This window comes from Trichomonas vaginalis, chromosome III, assembly GCF_026262505.1.
Source record: "Trichomonas vaginalis G3 chromosome III, whole genome shotgun sequence".
Lineage (NCBI taxonomy): Eukaryota > Parabasalia > Trichomonadida > Trichomonadidae > Trichomonas > Trichomonas vaginalis.
The window spans coordinates 7,736,934-7,755,862 of record NC_067205.1 but is presented as its reverse complement, the minus strand read 5'-3'; the positions used below and the strand labels follow the sequence as shown (position 1 = coordinate 7,755,862).

The window sequence follows — 18,929 nt, the reverse complement described above, 5'->3', positions numbered from 1 at the left end:
ATATAAGTTGGCCTATTCAAATAATAAAATTAAATAATATTTAAAATAATAAATAAAAGTAAGGGTTTCGTTTTGCTAAAATTGTCACTTTTATAGCATATTTGTTTTTGGATGTTTTGCGAAACCAAAAAAAAAACTATGATATACAATGTGTGTGTAAAGAAAATACTTTATTTACTAGTTAAAAAATCATTTGGTATTGATCAAAGGTAACTAAACTCCTTTCGCCGATCCGATTTGCCCCATATTTAAAATATAGCTTGCATATGTAGAAGAAAAGCTAATTTTGAAGTACGCCCGAAATCCACCAACAAGATTTCGAGCTACTAAAAAGGTACTTTTAAATGTGATTTTTTTTTATAAAAAATTAAATTTATTTTAAGATCAGACTAAAAACTAATTTTATGGAAAATCTATATCGACAAATTTATTACTTATTGGGTATATAGATTTTTTGATTATGGCGATTATGTCTGATATGCTTCCAATAAGCCAAAACAGTGTTTTGGGAGTGATTAAATACAAAAAAATCTGGCGATGCTTTACGTGGCAAATAGTCGAATGGTTATTACCCCTTACTATTGGGTACCGTGGACGCTAGTTCGAAACTGATGCACTATATTTTTTTACAAAATGCGTTTATTAGGACAGGGTAAAGAAAGGTTGCCAATATAATATATTTAAATAAATACAACTAATCTAGCATAAAAAACTATTGAATATTTGAATTCAATAAAAATTTATATAAAATACATGTAAAGCATAAATTACTATATAAATCAAGCTGTATTTTGTTTTAAACACCGATTGTTTCATATAAGATATATTCAACTCAAGTTTCTAATTAAGGATTTCATATAAAATTTAGCATATGATCAGCAACAATTAAAATTAGTATTACAATTAATAAATTTAGTATAAAAACATATAGATTTAGTATAGATTTTATAGCTGTAATAAAAGAACTATTATAAAAGAGTAATTTACTGAAATGCACCTTATATTTATAAACAAAACTTATAACGTGTTAGTTACATATAGAGTTGAAATTCATAGATAGCATAGAGAAGTTGGGATCTTGGCTTAATGGTCATAATATAACCAAATTAATTCAAAATTTGAAATTTTAATATTACTGTAACTATAATATATGGATATGTTTTATGAGATCATAATAAATGACATGTTAATGTAAAATTTAGAATAAAAAATTATATTTTTTTTAAAAAAACATTGTTCATGAGTGTTAATTGGAGAAGTAGTAAATTAGTTCAGTTTGCAAGTGATGATGGTTAATCTAACTATACTTACAATCAATTTTTAAAATACTTCCCGTAGGGCATTTGTTTAATTATTTCACATTCTGATGACATAATTTTTAATATCATAGATAATGAAAGCGAAAAATATATAAAAATCGACAAACATGTTATAATGAATTGAGAGCTTTACGTGTCAAAAAACACATTTCATACTGATTTCTATAAAAGGTATCTTTATTATAGAAGTGTAAGCTATATCTGTTTGTTTTTTTATTATAACAAATTCAAAATTCTCTTATAAGGACTAGATGAAATCTGTATTATTAAATCATTAGCTAAATGAAGGTTCAAATAGAAAGTAAATATCAATTTATATGATACTGAAACCAAATAGTTCTTTTAATAAAAGATAACACGCTGAAAATTATTGAGTATTTGCAAATCTCAAAAATCTATTGGTGAATTTGGCTCAACTTTTAAAATTATAACATCCATATCAAATCATAAAAGCAGACAAAAATTAAAGCCAAACCTATCGGCCAATTTTTTTGATATTTTGATTTTTGAGGTATACTTTTAAAAGTGGATTTAAAGCACTGATGAAAAAACATTAACTTCTGTCGTTATGATTATTGATTTAGACAATAATGATTTTAATCTTTGATTATCAAAACACTAAAGTCATCTTTTTAACATTTGCTTGGTAGCATTAACTCAAGTCTAAAGTACTATTTTATGTGGCACTCTTAGAATTTTTGTATTCATTGTACACGCTGAAATAGTACCATTAAAGTTATGGCGGACTTTCAAAAAATAGTTTGGTCACCTTTTATTGATCAAGTTATTTTTTCTGGATAAGATATTATATGGATAATTGGATAGAAAATACAATTATATAATCTTGTACCTGGTTTAATTAAGCTAATTGTCATCAGAAACTTGTAATTTTTATGAAATTCAGATTTTCTTTTCATTACTGCTTTTCTTAATAGGTCAAGTTCTTATTTACGTTATAAAGTATGATATTTACAAATATCAAGTTATCGTGTTTTTTGAGAAATTATGAGAAACAAACAAAAATGAAAAAGATAGGAATAGCAATGAATAGTGATGTGGGTATAGAAAATGTAAGAGATATGAATGCAAAGCAATCAGTATTTAGGACATTGACCATAGATTTCGAAAAAAAAATGCTGCATATTGAGCGAAAACTATGATTATATTATAAGGCTGTCATTTAAAGCATAATGAAACTATTCCCTTTTCATTTTAATCGAATAAGATAGTAAAGATTTTTGAATTAGCTAGAAACTGATGAGATGTTTTCACAAATCAGATTTTTAATCTCTATAATGCATAATTCACTCAATATCTCAATTTTGATATTGCGAGATATTTTTGCTATCGGTTTCGCAATTTTGACACAATAGCAAGAGGGTTCTATAAGCATTATTATCAACGTAGAATCTGAATATCATATCAGAAAATGTCGCAAATCTGACATTTACCCGACCAAATAGCAAAAATAATTGAATACTTTTCGCAAAAACTTTAAAAATCGATAAAAATATGAAATATAGATATTAAAGAGACTTTTTATATAATATTCATAAAGATTTTCCAAAAATATGATACCGCAAAATTAAAAAAGTGACGTCTTGAGTGGAGTCAAAGGTCGAAATTGCTAGCTAAATGTTTTTTTAGCGAAATTGCGTATTGTACGTTTTTTTCGCAAAACGAAACCCTTAATAAAAGTGATTGAGGTCATAGCAAAACGGCTGTTTCAGTCATTAATTCTTAAAAATAAAAAGGGTAAAAACTAAATACAATGGGTAAAATTCAATAGTGTCTGTGCTATCGTTCAATTTGAAGGTGTCTTTTGAAACCGCAAGACACATTGAATTTTTGAATAGTGTATTATGGTTTGACAGACACCAATGAAAAAAATAAAATGATATTTATTTTAAATATATAAGATCCTTATATAAAATATAAATATTTTATCGTTTTATTTTCTTGTTTTAGAAATGTTTTTTATTGAAAAATCAATAAAACTAACTCCAAAATAAAATTTTTGATTTAAAGACACTATGATGACACCAGGCAAATCTTCCAAGACACCTATCGTCGGGAATCTAACAACCCTAAATATACACATGTTCATGTAAAAACTTTTTTCCAAAATCCTCAGGAATTAAGGGATTTTTGAATTTTAAGAATTTTTTTTGAATTTTTTCTGAAAAAAAAAATATTTTCAGAACAGCCTTAACGGCTAAGATTTAGGAACAATGTTAAGTATCAAAAAGAAAGGAGGTCTGATATAGACAACATATATCGTTGAAGGTTGAAAAAATCTCTAATATTTGAGCCCAAAATTTCAAATTTTAATTTTTTGAAAAAAGAGGCCACCTGTATGTACGTTTATTTGAGAGGAGGAGGATTATATTTTTGAAAGGGTGAAACATTATGAATATGTTAATTATATAATAATATGTATTATTAAAAAAAAAAAAAAAAAAAAAAAAAAAAAAAAAAAAAAAAAAAAAAAAGGTAGTGGGGCTTCCAGGCACTTCGTGCCCTCTAGCCCCCCGTCACTTTTCTGTCACTTTTCAGGAAAAAACATTTTTATTATATATATAAAATGAATTTTACAAAACCACCGTTACCCTTCTTTGGAAATAAGAGTAGATGTAAAGATATTCTATTGAGAGAACTTAAGAAACTACCGAATGGTCTAACATTTGTAGACTTGTTCGGTGGAAGTTTCTATATATCTCATTTGTGCCATACAATATTTCCTGACTCAAAGATTATATGCAATGACTTCGACAACTATATGAACCGTCTCAAACATATACCAGACACAAACAAAATATTGAAAGAGTTAAAAGAAAAGATACCTATAGGTAAGATGGAACGTATACCATTAGATAAGAAAAATACTGTCAGAGAGGTTTTGAAAAAGGCAGAGTATATTGACTGGGATAGTATATCTGCTAGACTATTATATAGTGGTGCTATAAGAGTTCATGACATTGAAACACTTATGTCAAAAGTTTTATATCTTAACTATACAAATGTTTTCAAAGAGAACATAGAAAAATATATTGAGGGTATAGAGTTTGTGAGATGTCATTGGACAGAGTTGTATGAAAAATATAAAGACAAGGAAAATGTTTTCTTTATAGTGGACCCGCCGTTCTATAACACATGGGATTTTCAATACCAAGTAGACTGGACTTTGAGAGACTCTTTAGAAACTTTAGACGTTTTACATAACCATCCATGCTTTTACTTTACATCCGATAAAAGTGGTTTGGAAAGTGTCATGAGATGGTTAGAGGACATACATGACTATGAGTTTAGATACGATAAGATAGAATATGAGAGAGGTCCTATAAACTGGAGAAAGTGTCATAACAAAGAAATTTTACTAGTAAGTAAATGTGGTTTGAAATAGGACTACTTGTTTTAGGTTTTTTCCATTGTGTCATTTACTTATTTGACGTGGCAGAAAGATATAGAGAATATGAAGATGAACCAATGCCTGCAAATGTTCAGCATATGTACTCGTAAGAGATATTTTATCTAATATTAAATGGACGCACAGAACTTAGCGAATGCACAGCAACCTGGACAACCAAACCCAGAGAATATTCCAAATGAAGTTAGAATACAAACTGCAATGGCAAACTATGGTCAAGTGCCAACAGATGTACAAATGCAAACTGCCATGTCAAATGACGCTGCGTTAGGTTTGCCACCATGGTATGCAAATATGAGATGGAAAGAGTTTTATACAAACCCTGAAGTGGGATATAAACAACTTTATGCAGATGACGCGAACACAGGAGTTGACCCAGAATATGTTTTCTACCAGAGGAGAAACAGAATGTATGAGCTCCAGTTAAAGAATGCTATGGAACTCAACAGGAAACGTAAGAGACTAGGTGGACATTAGATTTTTACATATAGTAAAATGGGTTTCTTTGGAAGAATAGGAAACTTCTTTCGAAATGTTGGAAGAGGTATATGGAATGGAATAAAATCTGTCGGAAGAGGAATTTGGAACGGTGTCAAAAATATTGGTAAAAGAGTAGGTCAGTTCGTTGGTATTATACCTAAAGACCCTGAACCAGAAGAACAAGCTCCTGTTATACAACAGCCTGAACCTGCACCACAGTCTAGTTGGCAACCAAATCCAACACCTCAACCGTATTAAAATTATATTTTTACCGTTCGATAGTAGTTGTATATGAAACTAAGTTCTAAGTAAAACGCGTGGTATAATGGAATTATTTCTTTCTTCCATCTGTAGTAAACCATACTTGAAAGTCTGAAATACTTCCACTTGGTGGTTCATATAGCTTTGTAGGTTTTTCGTAAAAGTCATTTGCCAAGCATAAAAAAGAGTTTTGTGCACCAGAAAATGAAGCATGAACTATAATAGCATCTGAGTCGAAAACATTTTCATATGTTCCATTAGGGTTTTCGACTTCATAAAAGTTCGGGTGTACTGGATATTCTGCAGGCTGATTTAACATCCTCAAAAATCTATACCATGCCAAGTTGTTATATTTTGTAGAAATATAAACGTCTTCTCCAAGGTCTTCTATTCTATTGATTTTAACAGTTGCATTTTTCCTGTCATATATAATATCGAGATGGTACTCTCCTTCGTCAATGTTGTACTGTTTTGCATATTCGAGATAGATATCGTTTATTTTTTCTTGAAAAGCTTGAAGAGTTGTTTCTAAGTTTACAAGCAAACTAACTTGTAAAAGTTTTCCCTGTTCAAATTTCTCATACGTACGTTTCTCTTTGTTATAGTATCGAATTTCAAAAGCGACCGTAAATGGGAAACCATGTATGGCTTCTGAAATGAACTTCATTCTACGAAAGCCAACAGCTTTTGTGACGGATGGGTCTCTTAACCATCTTAGTGGGTAGTCAAAACGATAGCCTTCATGCTTTACGGTCTCTGTCTCAAACTTTTGACCTACGTTAGTAAAAAGTTCATCTAATGGTTTAGTTGTAGCAACTCTTGAATTTTCTTTTTCTATTGAAAGCATATTTTATCTAGAATAAAAATGTCGAAAGAAACAGCGTCTATGAGAGAAATACAACACAACGACAACTCATTGTGCAAGCTCTAAATAAGAACACAACAAACTTTCAAACTATTCTAAGATATCTGAGTCATTGAAAGAAGGAAACTTAAAACTGACGATAAACCCAATGACAGACGAGTTTCTGTTTCAAGACAGTAAGAACCATACTGTTTGTATAAATCCAACAAAAAGAACTTTAAACGAGAAACTATAGATGAACTTCTTTTGAAAGCAGATATTGACAACAAAGCTGACAAAGAGTATGTAGATGCAACAAGAGACTATATTCTCGCATGGACAGATAGAACATACCCACAAAAACATCATACACATAACATTATGACGTAGATGAACTACCAGCAATGTTAGATGACAAAGCAGACAAAACATATGTTGACAATAAATGTCAAGTGAAGTGACAAGAGCTGACAAAGAATATTCTAAAAAGACTCATACACATACCATTGCAAATATTACAAAACTTACAAGAAACCTTAAACAGGAAAAGTGACGTTGGAATACACACGATTTCTTCGCAACTGTTGGTATAGAAAATATTGAAGGAACGGTTGAAGGAGCTGGTGGGGATGTATTAGATTGGAAACCTCCTAACTTTTCCACAAGGTTTAAACATCGGAAGAAGACATAACACGATGAGATACATTAGATGTAGAATGTCTATGTCATGGAGGATGAAAACAAAGTTAAATTCACTGCTCAAGATTTATATGATAAAAAAGCTGACAAAACAGAGCTTCAAACATTAAAGACAGAAATACTTCAAACCATTTACCCAGTTGGTTCTATTTACACGTCAATGAACTCTACCAAACCAGAAGTAGTACTTGGTTTTGGAACTTGGACTCAAATAGTCGACAGGTTTTTGTATTGTGCAAACTCTTCAAAGGAAACAGGTGGAAGTAAAACGATTTCAGGTGCAAATTTACCTGCGCACAGTCACTACATAGATTTAAGTACATCTCAAGCAGGTTGGCATAAGCATAAATTTTGGGATTGGCACGCCTTGAAAAAAGGTAAAGGATATGATGTTAAAGACGACGTTCAGTTTGCTATAAATTGTTACTGGAGTGACACTCAGGGAGATGGAAACCATACACATCGCGTTACAGGATATACACAAACAACGGGACAAAGTAAAGACTACATGCCACCTTACATGACAGTTTTACGCATGGTATAGAATTGCTTAGTCGTCATTTTCAACTTCTTTAGCATATTCGTCAGGAGTTGTCTTATATTTGTTAGGAATGTCTTTGAAAGTATACCACCTTGAACCTTAACAAGTTTGAAACGAGGTCTGACAATAGTAGTTTTATCTTCTGCTTGCAGTGTGTACATTTTGCCATGTTTGCCTAAAACTTCATAATATTCTCTTGTATACTTTCTTCTATTTTTACGAACACGAATGCGAGTACCTGTCGAGTTCCATTGTTGTCATAGTCAATAGTATTTTTCATATGGGTCGCGTTTAGGTATTTCTATTTTTACTTTGTCACCTTTCTGAAGTTTGAAGCCTGGCATTCTTTCTGTTTGTCTCTTTTGACTAAACTATTAAATATATAGTCTTTCTCTAAGTCAGGGTTGTTTTTCATTTCTTCGGGGGAGTGGTTTCCCAAACCTTTTTGTTTACGGCTATTGTAAATATTTAAAACTTGTCTCATCTTTGCCATGGAGAAGTGCCTATACTTGTCGTCATATGACATTTCATTTGCTTCACCACCTTGTGGTTGGTTTAAGTCTCTTAAGATTTTTATACAAACTGTCATGACACCAAGAGCAGAATGTTTTGGTCGACAATGAAATATTGGTTTAATTTTTTGAACGCAGATAGTTTTTTACATCATCTGATTTGAAAGAACTTTCACAGTCAGATGTCAGTTTTGTTGGATGGTATTTGTCAACAAATATTGTCAAAGCTGCTAAGATATCTAAAATAGCTTTGGACTGTAATGGTATGGCTTCACAGTATCTTGTGTTTTGACCGACAAATATTAGCCAGTATGGTGGTCCATCTTCTCTATACCTCGGAATGTTTTCCAAGATATCCATAAACCAAGCATTTGGTGTTGAACTAAAGATTTTTATCATGAGTGCTTTCTTTGTCGCTTAGAAACATAGGGGTCCTTGTTTGGATTCGTCATTTTTTACCCTATAAGAAATGGGTTTATTTGGCGCATTAGCAGGAGTTGCATCCAGATTTTTGCCCGCAGTGGAACAATAGCCAGAGGTGTATTTGGAGTTGGAAGGAAGATTTTGAGTACATTAGGTATACTTAAAGAGAAAGCACAACCTATTATACAAACTGTACAGAAGGTTGGGATGTAGCACGTGACGCAGCAAATCTTATTCCAAATCTGAAACAAGAGGAAAAGTTCAAGGATGGATGGACAATGTAGGAAGAGAAGCAGGAAACTACTATAACAAGCAAATGACTACTATACCAAGCAGGGCACTACATGGACCAAGGTGAAAGATTCTTTAACAGAGGATATAACCATGCACAACAGTGGGTAAACAACAACCAACCGCAACCGCCTCAAACGTGGGGAATGTAAAGTTTTTTACTGAGATGAAATGAACAATACAGCTTTGAGACAAATGGGTTCAAGATGGATTTGTCGACTTCCAGCAGTTACACAACCACGTGTTTGTCAAGTTCTTCCTATACCTCAGGAAGTTTTAGACCGACTTAAAAACCTAAACAACCAGTTGAAAACAAACCAAACTAAAATTTTTTACTGAGATGAAATGACCGAAGAAGTTGAAACGGTAGATTTGACACCACAAACAAAAAGTTCAGAACCATTGTCAAAACCTGTCAAAGAACTTACAGATGAAGAGAAAAATTCAATAATAGAAAGTGCCAGGTCTGGAAATACAAACCCTAACTACAAAGTCACTTTTCATAGAAATGGAACGGCTAGTATCTCAAAAAAGAAACAGACTCTCACAAATAAAATATTGAAGTCTGAAGGAGTTAAAGAGACAACAGATGGGAAGGTATACTTCACTGACCAACAGTTCATTATAGAACATCTCATTGACTTAGAGTCGAAATATTCTAAACTTTACAACAAACACAAAAAGTTGAAAGGAAAACAAAAACAAATGGCATATGATATTTATGAAGATGTTGACGACACAACTATTCCTGCAAGTGAAGTAAAGTCAGCAGAACCGAAAAGTGACGAAAAACCGATAGAAGAAGAAAAACCAATAGAAGAAGGTGAGCCAAAACCAAAGTTTAGTCTGGAGACTAAACCAAGTCAACCTTCATTAGCTGGTATGGGTTGGCGTCAAAGACTTATGGCAGCGAACGGTTATGTAAAGTAAAGGAAAAACATTTTTTTATTTTTATTTGAACTGTACGCTGAGTTTTGTTGGAGAAGACCGTTGGGAAACTTGTTTGTTAGATGAGAAATATGAAATGGCATACCATTTAAAACAAAATATTTTTAAAAAACATTTTTTTATTTTATTTGAAATGTACGCTGAGTTTGTTGGAACAGACCGTTGGGAAACTTGTTTGTTAGATGAGAAATATGAAATTCACTGTTGTGAGTCATTTGAAGTCAGAAACAAAGAGACAAAAAGAGTTTTAAGCGAATGGGAGCGAAATAACGGATATACTACTATGAAGATGGGTGGAAAACACTATTTTAAACATGTTGTCATTGCAACTCATTTTATACCGAATCCTAACAATTTACCTTTTGTAGACCATATAAACCGTATAAGAAACGACAATAGACTTGAGAACTTGCGTTGGTCACTCGTTCTGAAAACAATAAGAACAAAAGCAAATTTCGAGATATTGTATTCGAATTTGTCGACGAACTAGAAGATGAAACAATTGAAATTACAGACTATGGCAAGCATACGCTTGAGTTTTACTACTATAGCGAAGAACAAGACTCTTTCTACTTTTATACCGGCGTAAACTATAGGAAATTACAAGTATGTTTTACTAAGGAAGGCTATGCTTATGTAAACGCTAGAGATACGGATGGAAAATACGTTAGACTATATCTTAACAAATTCAAGAAGCTATATGGCATACCATTTTAAAACGTTTTTAAAACAGTATATTTTTACATATATTAAATGCTTCAGGTTGAAAAACAAAGAACAAAAGTAGCAGATACAAAACCGTTAGACTATATCTTTACAAATGCTGGTAGGACAATATCAGATGAAGAAATTTCATCCCGAGCATACAGATTTGACAGTTTATAGAAACGTGTTTGACCCTCAAAATGTTATGTGTCATGCAAGTTTCAGTTCAAGCAACAATAGTTTTCTTTGTATTGGTAAGGACTTTTATGACTTTGCTTCTAAATTCTACGAACCACCTAGTAACAGTTTCTCTGACTTTCAAGTTTGGTTTACAACAAACGGTGTGCAGCATATTATACCATTGTACTACGACTTTTATCTCGAATTGTCTTTCATATACAACTACGGAAAAGTGCTGAAAAAGTATTGAAAAATGAGTTTTGGTTGAAAAAATACGGTGGAGCCAAAAGTGGCTCGACCTCAAAACAAGCATTTTGTGAAGAATATACCAACCCGCGGAAAACAGCGGGTTGCTTTTTATACAAAATTCAACAGGTAAATTTTCATGAATTTCCTTAAGACAGAAAAAAATATATTTTAGGTGTCACCAGGTCACTCGGTCAACTAACATCTTTTTGAAAATGGTGACAACATGACATTTTGACAACAACACAGGAAATAGATTTCATCGTATATTTTTTGTTAAGACTTCATCGTAAATGTTTTGTCAAGACTTCTTCATCGTATATGTTTTGTCGAGATTTTTATCGTTGTGGTCCGACGGTTAAGCCACAAACGAATGTCCGACGTCCCACCAAAAAATATTTTTTTATTTTTATTGTAAGAACAGAAATGTCAGTCGAAGCAAAAACGTTCACGAACAAATCTAATGGCGAAACATTCACAAAAGGCACTTACAACGGTATTGAAGTCTTACGTAGAGACAAGGATGGTTATATAAATGCAACAAAGATGTGTCAGCAGTTTAGGAAAGACTTTAGAAGGTTGTTGGAAAATAAGTCCTGGGAAGAGTATTTTAAGGCATTTTGTGAAGAATATACCACCCCGCGGAATTCCGCGGGTTGCTTTTTATACAATGTTAATGCAGGAATTCCCGATGAAATCAAACAGGTTAGAGGAATGTATGTAGACCCAAGACTCGTAAACTATATTGCAATGTGGGCTTCTCCAAAATATTGTATAGCAGTTGGAAAAATTATGGACTCCATAGACAAGAAAGTTCATGAGAAGTTAGATGAAGAAGAACTTGAAGATACAGTAGAGAATGCAAAACCTTTGTTTGAAGAAGAAGTTAGAAAAATGCATGAAAAACAAATAGAACATGAACGTGAGATATGTTCTGGTTATAGAGACTCGCCATACGAACTAGACCAATGGGAACAAGAAGATTTAAAGAGAGAATTTAGAGAATATGAACTCGCTAAGATAGCATTTGAAGCTGCAGAAAAGAAGTTAAAAGTTTGGGGTCGTTTTTACAAAAATATTGTGAGTAAATGAACCATTTTTTTCGGCAAAATATATTTTAGGGTAGAAGGTTAGATCTAACCTGTCTTCTACCCTCTTTTCTACCCTCTTGAATTTTCATGAATTTCATCGTAAATGTTTTGTCATGAATTTCATCGTAAATGTTTTGTCATGATTTCATCGTAAATGTTTTGTCAAGACTTCTTCGTACATGTTTTCTAACCTCATGAGTTTTCCCGAAATAAAAAATAAAGTTGGTTTTTTTAAAAAAATATTTTTTTATTTTTATTGTAAGAACATGTTAGCAACAACAGCACCAAACTCTTTAGTTATGAACCCAACTTCAATGTTAGTAGAAATGAAAAGCTTCATTCCTTCTTCATATACTTTTGAAACAGAAATCCAGAAGATAAAGCAGGAACTTTTAACAAGTACTTTGGACTGTTGTGCGAAAGATGAACAAAATGAAGAATATCTTTATGAAATGCAGGATATTATTGACCATCTACCTAAACTTCCTGAAATCCAACAACAAAAGCTTACTATTCCAGAATTCGATGAAATAGAAGTCAAAGCAACTGACTCAGTAGAAATAAAGAAGTTCATACGAAAGGTTAACTATGAGTTTCTTGGATTTCATTGCAACCACAAAGTCATGGACAAAGATTGCGATATGGTATATAAGAACATCTCTGACATATACAAATCTGAAGAATTTAAGACCTACGACAACTTTGTTTCGTTAGTTGCAAAATGTGTATGGCAGATAAGAGATAAAGATAGAAGAGGTAAGGTATGGAATGAACAGATAAAACCAGCAACTTTTGAGTTAAAGAAAACCATTGACGCCTTAGTCATACTTGCAGGTAAGGTTTCAGAATATAACGCAAAGTTGAACCCACAATGTTCTAAATGTAAAGCAGCAATGAGGAAATATAACTACTCCGTCAAAGAGATAGAACGTATGAGAAACGACTATGCTGACTTAAAGAAAGAGATGTCAAACATTGAGTTTGAAACAGTTGGAAAGATAGACAATGACACCAAAGTGGTTAGAATAGGTGATTTAAACGTAAGATACTCAAAGAAATACAACAAAATTTTTGTCAGACATTTTATCCCATCTGGAAAGAAAGCAAAGGACTGGGTTAAAATTGCTTCTACTCAGAAAATTTTGACAAGAAATCCTGAGCTTATGATATCGGTAAAATTCTATGGAACTGCAGCATATCTCATCGACAAAAGTCTTATACCAATAGTTTTGTTATGGATTGACCCAGTTGTTGGATATAACTTCATAACATATGGTTTATTCGACTCAGAACGTTGCAGTGAAGGCTTACTTTACATCGTTCAGAAACCGAAGGACTTCAACACAAAAAGATATAAGATAGGAAGGACATATAATATAACTCTAAGATATGACAGTACAGTCAATAGAGTCAAGGTTGTGTTAGTTAACGATATGAGAGCTGCTGAAACAGAACTACTCGAAAAGTTTGAGAAAATGTATGGTGCTCCCATAAAAGGTAAAGAAACGTTTGAAGTAGATGAGATAGATAGTGCTATAAAATTATTTGACGAAGTTGCTGAAAAATACATGTAAAAATAACGTTTACCATGTAAAACGCTTATAAAATAACTGGGGTAGAAAAGAGGGTAGAAGACAGGTTAGATCTAACCATCTACCCTAAAATATATTTTTATTGAATTCAGCACAAAAATCTGAGTAAAATGGCATAAGATTGCTACCCTCGAAAAACCGAGGATAGAGATTCCGTACGAAAATCGCAAGAATTTGGCTCCTGGTTTGAGAGGTTGGTATGTTCATAGACTTTTAGTAAATGCTGTTGCAATGTGGGCTTCACCTCGTTACGCTTGTTATATTTTCATGATGTTAGATGAAATTCATAGACAAGAACGTGAAGAGCTAGAGAACAAGCTTGAAGCAAAAGACAAAAACATACAGAAAAGAATACCACGTTCGGTACCAAAAGGAAAGGAAAAGAACTATAAGTATATGATTTATACTGAAGAGATGGAAAATGAAGAAGACAGAGATATGGTTATGTTGCATTTAGTCAGAAGAAACAACAAAAGCTTTTACGACCTTGCTAAGATTTACAAATCTGACAGAAATTGGTTCTATCGCGAAAACTTACCGATTTCAATGACCCCAAATGAAGATGTTAAACAGATAGTTCAAGATACGTTACCTCAAACACACTATGATATGAAAGGTTGTACAATACTTACCTTCAAAGAAGATTTGCCATTGTTAAAGGAAAAAATAACAGAGTATTTTGACAACTTCAAACAAGTAGGGTAGATGAACCATTTATTTTTACGCTTGACTTCAGATGGCTCAGGTAGCTCTATAAGGTAAATTGCCTCATCTGCTGGGTCTATCTCGGTCATTGTTTCAAGACAAGTCTTTTACTTTTTCAAGACAAGTCTTTTACTTTTTCAAGACAAGTCTTTTACTTTTTCAAGACAAGTCTTTTACTTTTTCAAGACAAGTCTTTTACTTTTTCAAGACAAGTCTTTTACTTTTTCAAGACAAGACCCGTTATTTTTCAAGAAATTTTTTGGTGTAAAGTTCTCAAATTTGAGAACAGTGGTCTTGATTTCAGACGATACCCGTACTTTTCAAGACAAGTCTTTTACTTTTTCAAGACAAGTCTTTTACTTTTTCAAGACAAGTCTTTTACTTTTTCAAGACAAGTCTTTTACTTTTTCAAGACAAGTCTTTTATTGTTTCAAGACAAGTCTTTTACTTTTTCAAGACAAGTCTTTTACTTTTTCAAGACAAGTCTTTTACTTTTTCAAGACAAGTCTTTTATTGTTTCAAGACAATGTCCGACGTACCACCAACCGAGTCCATTCCAAAGCCAGAAGAACCGACAGCCCCAGCACCACAACAGACTAAGACTAAACACTTAGATTTTTCAAGCTTGACTTTTTACAATTTGAACTTTGTTCGCGTAGATGTGAATTCTGAAAGAAGTATGAGGGTCTTGTATGACTTTGTACTTCTCCCATAGTTCATGTCTGTCAAACTTACCTGCCATGGACTCTTTCATAAGTTCCATGAAATCGTCTTCGGACAATCCAGGGAAAAGTATGATATCAGTAAGTATTCTTTTAACATCCTTACTTAAACTCTTTGCTGTCTGTACACAAATGACAACTGAGATGTTAAAGTGTCTGAGCTTCTTGAGAATTCGACACATGTCTTGTTCTCTATTCTTTAACAAAGGATGAGAAGCAAAGTCATCTAAGATAAGAAGACACCTATGAGGGTATGTCTTCCAATCGTAAGATTGCAATTTCTTCGAAATGTATTCTATCTCTTTCTGTTTGTTTCTGAAGTGTTTCTTCTCTAATATTCTCTGCATTTCCTCATTTGGGTCTTTAAACTTCGAGTTTATATACTCATTTATAGCATTGTACTTCAAAACTCTTCTTTGGTACTTCTTTATCCAATCCAACAACTCAGAGTCTTTTATACATACTAACTTAGACTTTTTATAATATCTTTGAACGAATTTACGGTTTGGTCAAATTGACCCGAAGTACTACAAATGACAACTAACTCATAAAATGGGTTCTTCTCATCTAGTTCTTGTTGTTGTGCAGCCATTTTAAGATAAGTGAAAGTCTTACCCGACCAGGCGGTGCAATTAGACCTGTTATACCATTCTGAGCAAATAAGAACTTGTCATGTATGGGTTTTATCTGAGCATTTTCTAACTTCCTCTTGTTCTTGTTTAAAACATTCTCAAATTTCTTGTCAATGTCAGCAAACTTTTTTTTCTAACATATTTTTAGAAAAATTAAAAATTTTATCTTTTAGAAAATGTCTAGCGATTTCGCTATCTATATTCGAGACAAGCTTTTCGACAGCAAAACATCTGTCGACCATAAAATCTTACATAGTGTAAACAAGAAAGGTGAATTTGTTCTAAAGTTCTGTTTCTGGGAATATGACAAGAACCATAAAACATTAAGCAGAGCAGTCTTAAAATTTGTCAATGACAGACTTGTTGACAGAGATGACACCGATTGGAAAGATGAAGTCCAACAAAAGTTCTTAGAATGCAAAGAAGACACATGCGCTGTTCTTGAAGATGAAATAGGAAACAGAATAGAAGAGCTATTAAAGGACAAAGAACTTTTACATAAATATGGTTGCGCCAAATTTGACATAACTCCACCAGAGAAGAAGAAGAAGAGAGAAAGAAAGAAAAGAAAGTAGAAGAAAAGAAAGTAGAGAAGAGAAGAAAGAACCTGAACCAGTTCCAGAGAAAAAGAAATTTGACATGTAAAAATAAAATTTTATTTTTAGAACATTTCTGGGTCAATGTCAATGTTCTCTTCCTCTTTAGGAGCAAACACTGGCTTAGACTCTAAAATCTTTTTACCTAATTTACCTTGAACTTCAACTATCTTAGACTCATAATATTCATAGTCGTCTGCTTTCTTTGGTTCATAAGGTATAACAAGTTTGTATGCTTTGCCTTCTTTAAGGTTTGAAAACCTTCTGTCAAAATTTTCTTTGACTGCTAACAAACCTTCTATGTCTAAGTCTTCAAATTTCGCACCATTTTTAGTCACAATAGCAAACTTAACTGGTTCGATGTTCCAAACTTTGTCAAATGTAGACTTTTCAAAATGGTAGAAGTAAACATTCAAATATGTGAATGGGTCTAGTTCTTCTTTAAGTCCTGTCATGTACTTGTTGACTGAAATATATTTCGTCATCTTTTCTATCGGATAAAAAAAATATTTTTTTTAAAATTTACTCAGGAAAAATTTTTCTTTGTATATACGCCGTTCTGAACATCTAAAAGATTTTTGACATTTGCCAAGAATGTTCGTTTAGACGCTGCCATATAACCATACTCTTGACAATATTGTTTATATGAATCGTACAATGACCTTTCATCTAAACACTCAAAGTTAGTCTCATCTATAAACAGTTCATATACACTCTTGTTTGCTTCTAACAATGTTTGTCTCTCTTCGGTATATGGAATTTGTCTTGGATTGAAGTTAGAAATATCTAATGTCATGAAATATGAGAACAAGTGGTTGTAAAAGTTAGGTGTCAAAGTTTCTGCTAAGTCGTCAAAATATTCTGTATCTTGCATATGAGAATCTGACGTTCTGACAACTACATATCTTCTGTCAGAACTTTCTAACTTCATCGGAACGGCGTTGTTTGAAACCATGACGAAGTTTGCAACATTTCACAAACTCTTTGGTCTTTATATTTTCTTTCAACAACTCCAACTTTGTCTGTTATAAGACTCTTCAAAGCATCTGAGTTTAAAACCTTTGTTGTATCTATACTTTGAAGTTCGTTACATACTATAAGTTTCATATTCTCTATTGAAGAGTTAAATTTACCGCAGATGTTTTCTAAGTTTGTCATATTAGGGTTCGAATAGCCCTCTAACAGTTTGCATAAGATATCTGTAAAGAAAGTGTTCTTACCAGTTCCTTGTTTTCCAATTATAATGAGAGCAGTTTCATTTTTAGCACTTGGATGTTGTAAGATGTTTGCAAACCAACATAAGATATACTCATAGACTCTTTCGTTTCCATTGCATATAATTTCTTTGACATGGTCTAACCAAGCTTCTATAACATTTTCTTTCCATTCTACTTGTTCGTATTTATATCCAGTGAAGATAGAATAGAAGTTTGGAGATGGTGTATAGAACTTTATACCACGAACTGAAAAATCTTCTAACTTTGACAATAAGATATCCCAAGCATCTAACATCTTCATACCAACTTGTACGACTTTTATTTTCTTAAGTTTCTGTCTACATTCTTGTTCTGAAACTATGGTTGCTCTTGGTTTGTTAAAGACAACATCCCATTCTTTCATGACATAACATTCTGGGGCAGAGTCGACATAAATGACTAAACGTTTTCAAATTCTCGACTGCTTTGTTATAGTCTCTAAATGGACACATATTTCTGAAGGCTTGGAAGTCATAAAAATCTGAAACATCTATTCTGTACATTTTTATAAAAATAAAAAAAATATTTTTTTATTCTTGACTTTTGTTGTTCCATTTGTTGCATTTGTTGTTCTTGAGCTATTTGTTGTTGAAGTTGTTCTTGTAATACAATACTTTCACCAGTTGCATCTTCCAATTCGAAACTTTCTGCCGTCATTGACAAATACATAGGACATAAAAGTTTTACAGGAACAAAGTTTGCGTCAACTAAGTTAAGTTTATTTGCTAAAGTTTGAGTTTACTAAAGCTGAAAACTCTGCATTCGAATGAACAATAGGCAAACCAGCAGAGAAAGTGTTGTTTATACGCATAGTTCTTTTGGTCATAGTAGTTTCTGTCGACATTCGAATAGCACTTTGAACCTAAGTTTGAAACAATATATAAAATAGGTGTACTTAAAGTCAATGGAACAGACACCTTGTATGACACCTTTTCCTGTTATAGGAAACTGTTGGTAGTAAAAACCAGATATAAGTTTTTATTATAGCTCATATCGTTTTATACTAAACTCAGTCGGACATCCAAACATAATGAAACCTGCTCTAGTTGCAGCACATGTACATCCGTCCTTAAAGTATTAAATAAGTCAAACAAAACCTGTTGGTGGTATATCTGAGTAAGTATCTTCAAAGAAGTATTTTTTACCATTTCACAACAACAAAGTCTTCTGGTGTCAAAAGAGCAAACAGCTTTAGTCGTCATCGTGTAAGGTCAGTTTACAATATCGTCCTTGAGGACTTTTAAGTTTGTGTTATAGAATTATATGACTCAGGTTTTAGTCGTAATAGTATAAACACACTATGTCTTCTGCCATTTTACTTAGCAAGTAAATTTTAATGAAATGTTGTGGTCGTCAAATATTTTTATGACGTCTGGGAAACTATATTTTAAGTTCAACGTTTCACCTCCTTTCATAACGTATATCTTGTCAATGACATTATATGAAACACCACAGCAAC

At 32.5% G+C, this 18,929-nt stretch overlaps 9 protein-coding genes and 4 pseudogenes across 13 annotated transcripts, besides 1 other annotated feature; 8 read left to right on the top strand and 5 right to left on the bottom strand.

Annotated features, from left to right (window-relative positions):
- Positions 1-3,903: 3,903 nt before the first annotated feature.
- Positions 3,904-4,722, top strand: TVAGG3_0660730 (phage tail repeat-like family; the record flags this gene model as incomplete). The annotated part of the gene is made up of 1 exon (XM_051242015.1): positions 3,904-4,722. The coding sequence occupies one exon, from the start codon at positions 3,904-3,906 to the stop codon at positions 4,720-4,722; it is 819 nt and encodes a 272-aa protein (XP_051088602.1).
- A 138-nt stretch (positions 4,723-4,860) lies between these two features.
- On the top strand, positions 4,861-5,223 carry TVAGG3_0660720 (uncharacterized protein; the record flags this gene model as incomplete). The annotated part of the gene is made up of 1 exon (XM_051242014.1): positions 4,861-5,223. One exon carries the CDS (start codon positions 4,861-4,863, stop codon positions 5,221-5,223), a length of 363 nt encoding a protein of 120 aa, XP_051088601.1.
- Positions 5,224-5,241: 18 nt separating this feature from the next.
- On the top strand, positions 5,242-5,484 carry TVAGG3_0660710 (serine threonine-protein phosphatase family; the record flags this gene model as incomplete). Its single annotated transcript, XM_051242013.1, has 1 exon — positions 5,242-5,484. One exon carries the CDS (start codon positions 5,242-5,244, stop codon positions 5,482-5,484), a length of 243 nt encoding a protein of 80 aa, XP_051088600.1.
- Positions 5,485-5,486: 2 nt separating this feature from the next.
- On the bottom strand, positions 5,487-6,129 carry TVAGG3_0660700 (annotated as a pseudogene). The gene has a single exon. A coding segment is annotated over exon 1 (643 nt).
- An 89-nt stretch (positions 6,130-6,218) lies between these two features.
- TVAGG3_0660690 (uncharacterized protein) lies at positions 6,219-6,334 on the bottom strand (the record flags this gene model as incomplete). Its single annotated transcript, XM_051242012.1, has 1 exon — positions 6,219-6,334. A coding segment is annotated over one exon (116 nt), but the record flags the coding sequence as incomplete, so codon positions are not given.
- Positions 6,335-6,470: 136 nt separating this feature from the next.
- Positions 6,471-18,929: part of a mobile genetic element that runs on past the window's edge.
- On the bottom strand, positions 7,620-8,535 carry TVAGG3_0660680 (annotated as a pseudogene). Its single transcript has one exon. A coding segment is annotated over exon 1 (916 nt).
- TVAGG3_0660670 (uncharacterized protein) lies at positions 8,969-9,123 on the top strand (the record flags this gene model as incomplete). The annotated part of the gene is made up of 1 exon (XM_051242011.1): positions 8,969-9,123. A coding segment is annotated over one exon (155 nt), but the record flags the coding sequence as incomplete, so codon positions are not given.
- Positions 11,591-11,964, top strand: TVAGG3_0660660 (uncharacterized protein; the record flags this gene model as incomplete). Its single annotated transcript, XM_051242010.1, has 1 exon — positions 11,591-11,964. A coding segment is annotated over one exon (374 nt), but the record flags the coding sequence as incomplete, so codon positions are not given.
- Positions 12,234-12,931, top strand: TVAGG3_0660650 (organellar and viral DNA polymerase type B; the record flags this gene model as incomplete). Its single annotated transcript, XM_051242009.1, has 1 exon — positions 12,234-12,931. A coding segment is annotated over one exon (698 nt), but the record flags the coding sequence as incomplete, so codon positions are not given.
- Positions 13,830-14,264, top strand: TVAGG3_0660640 (uncharacterized protein; the record flags this gene model as incomplete). The annotated part of the gene is made up of 1 exon (XM_051242008.1): positions 13,830-14,264. The coding sequence occupies one exon, from the start codon at positions 13,830-13,832 to the stop codon at positions 14,262-14,264; it is 435 nt and encodes a 144-aa protein (XP_051088595.1).
- TVAGG3_0660630 lies at positions 15,795-16,263 on the top strand (annotated as a pseudogene). Its single transcript has one exon. A coding segment is annotated over exon 1 (469 nt).
- TVAGG3_0660620 (protein of unknown function, DUF4108 family) lies at positions 16,280-16,699 on the bottom strand (the record flags this gene model as incomplete). Its single annotated transcript, XM_001307040.2, has 1 exon — positions 16,280-16,699. One exon carries the CDS (start codon positions 16,697-16,699, stop codon positions 16,280-16,282), a length of 420 nt encoding a protein of 139 aa, XP_001307041.2.
- Positions 16,741-17,372, bottom strand: TVAGG3_0660610 (annotated as a pseudogene). The gene has a single exon. A coding segment is annotated over exon 1 (632 nt).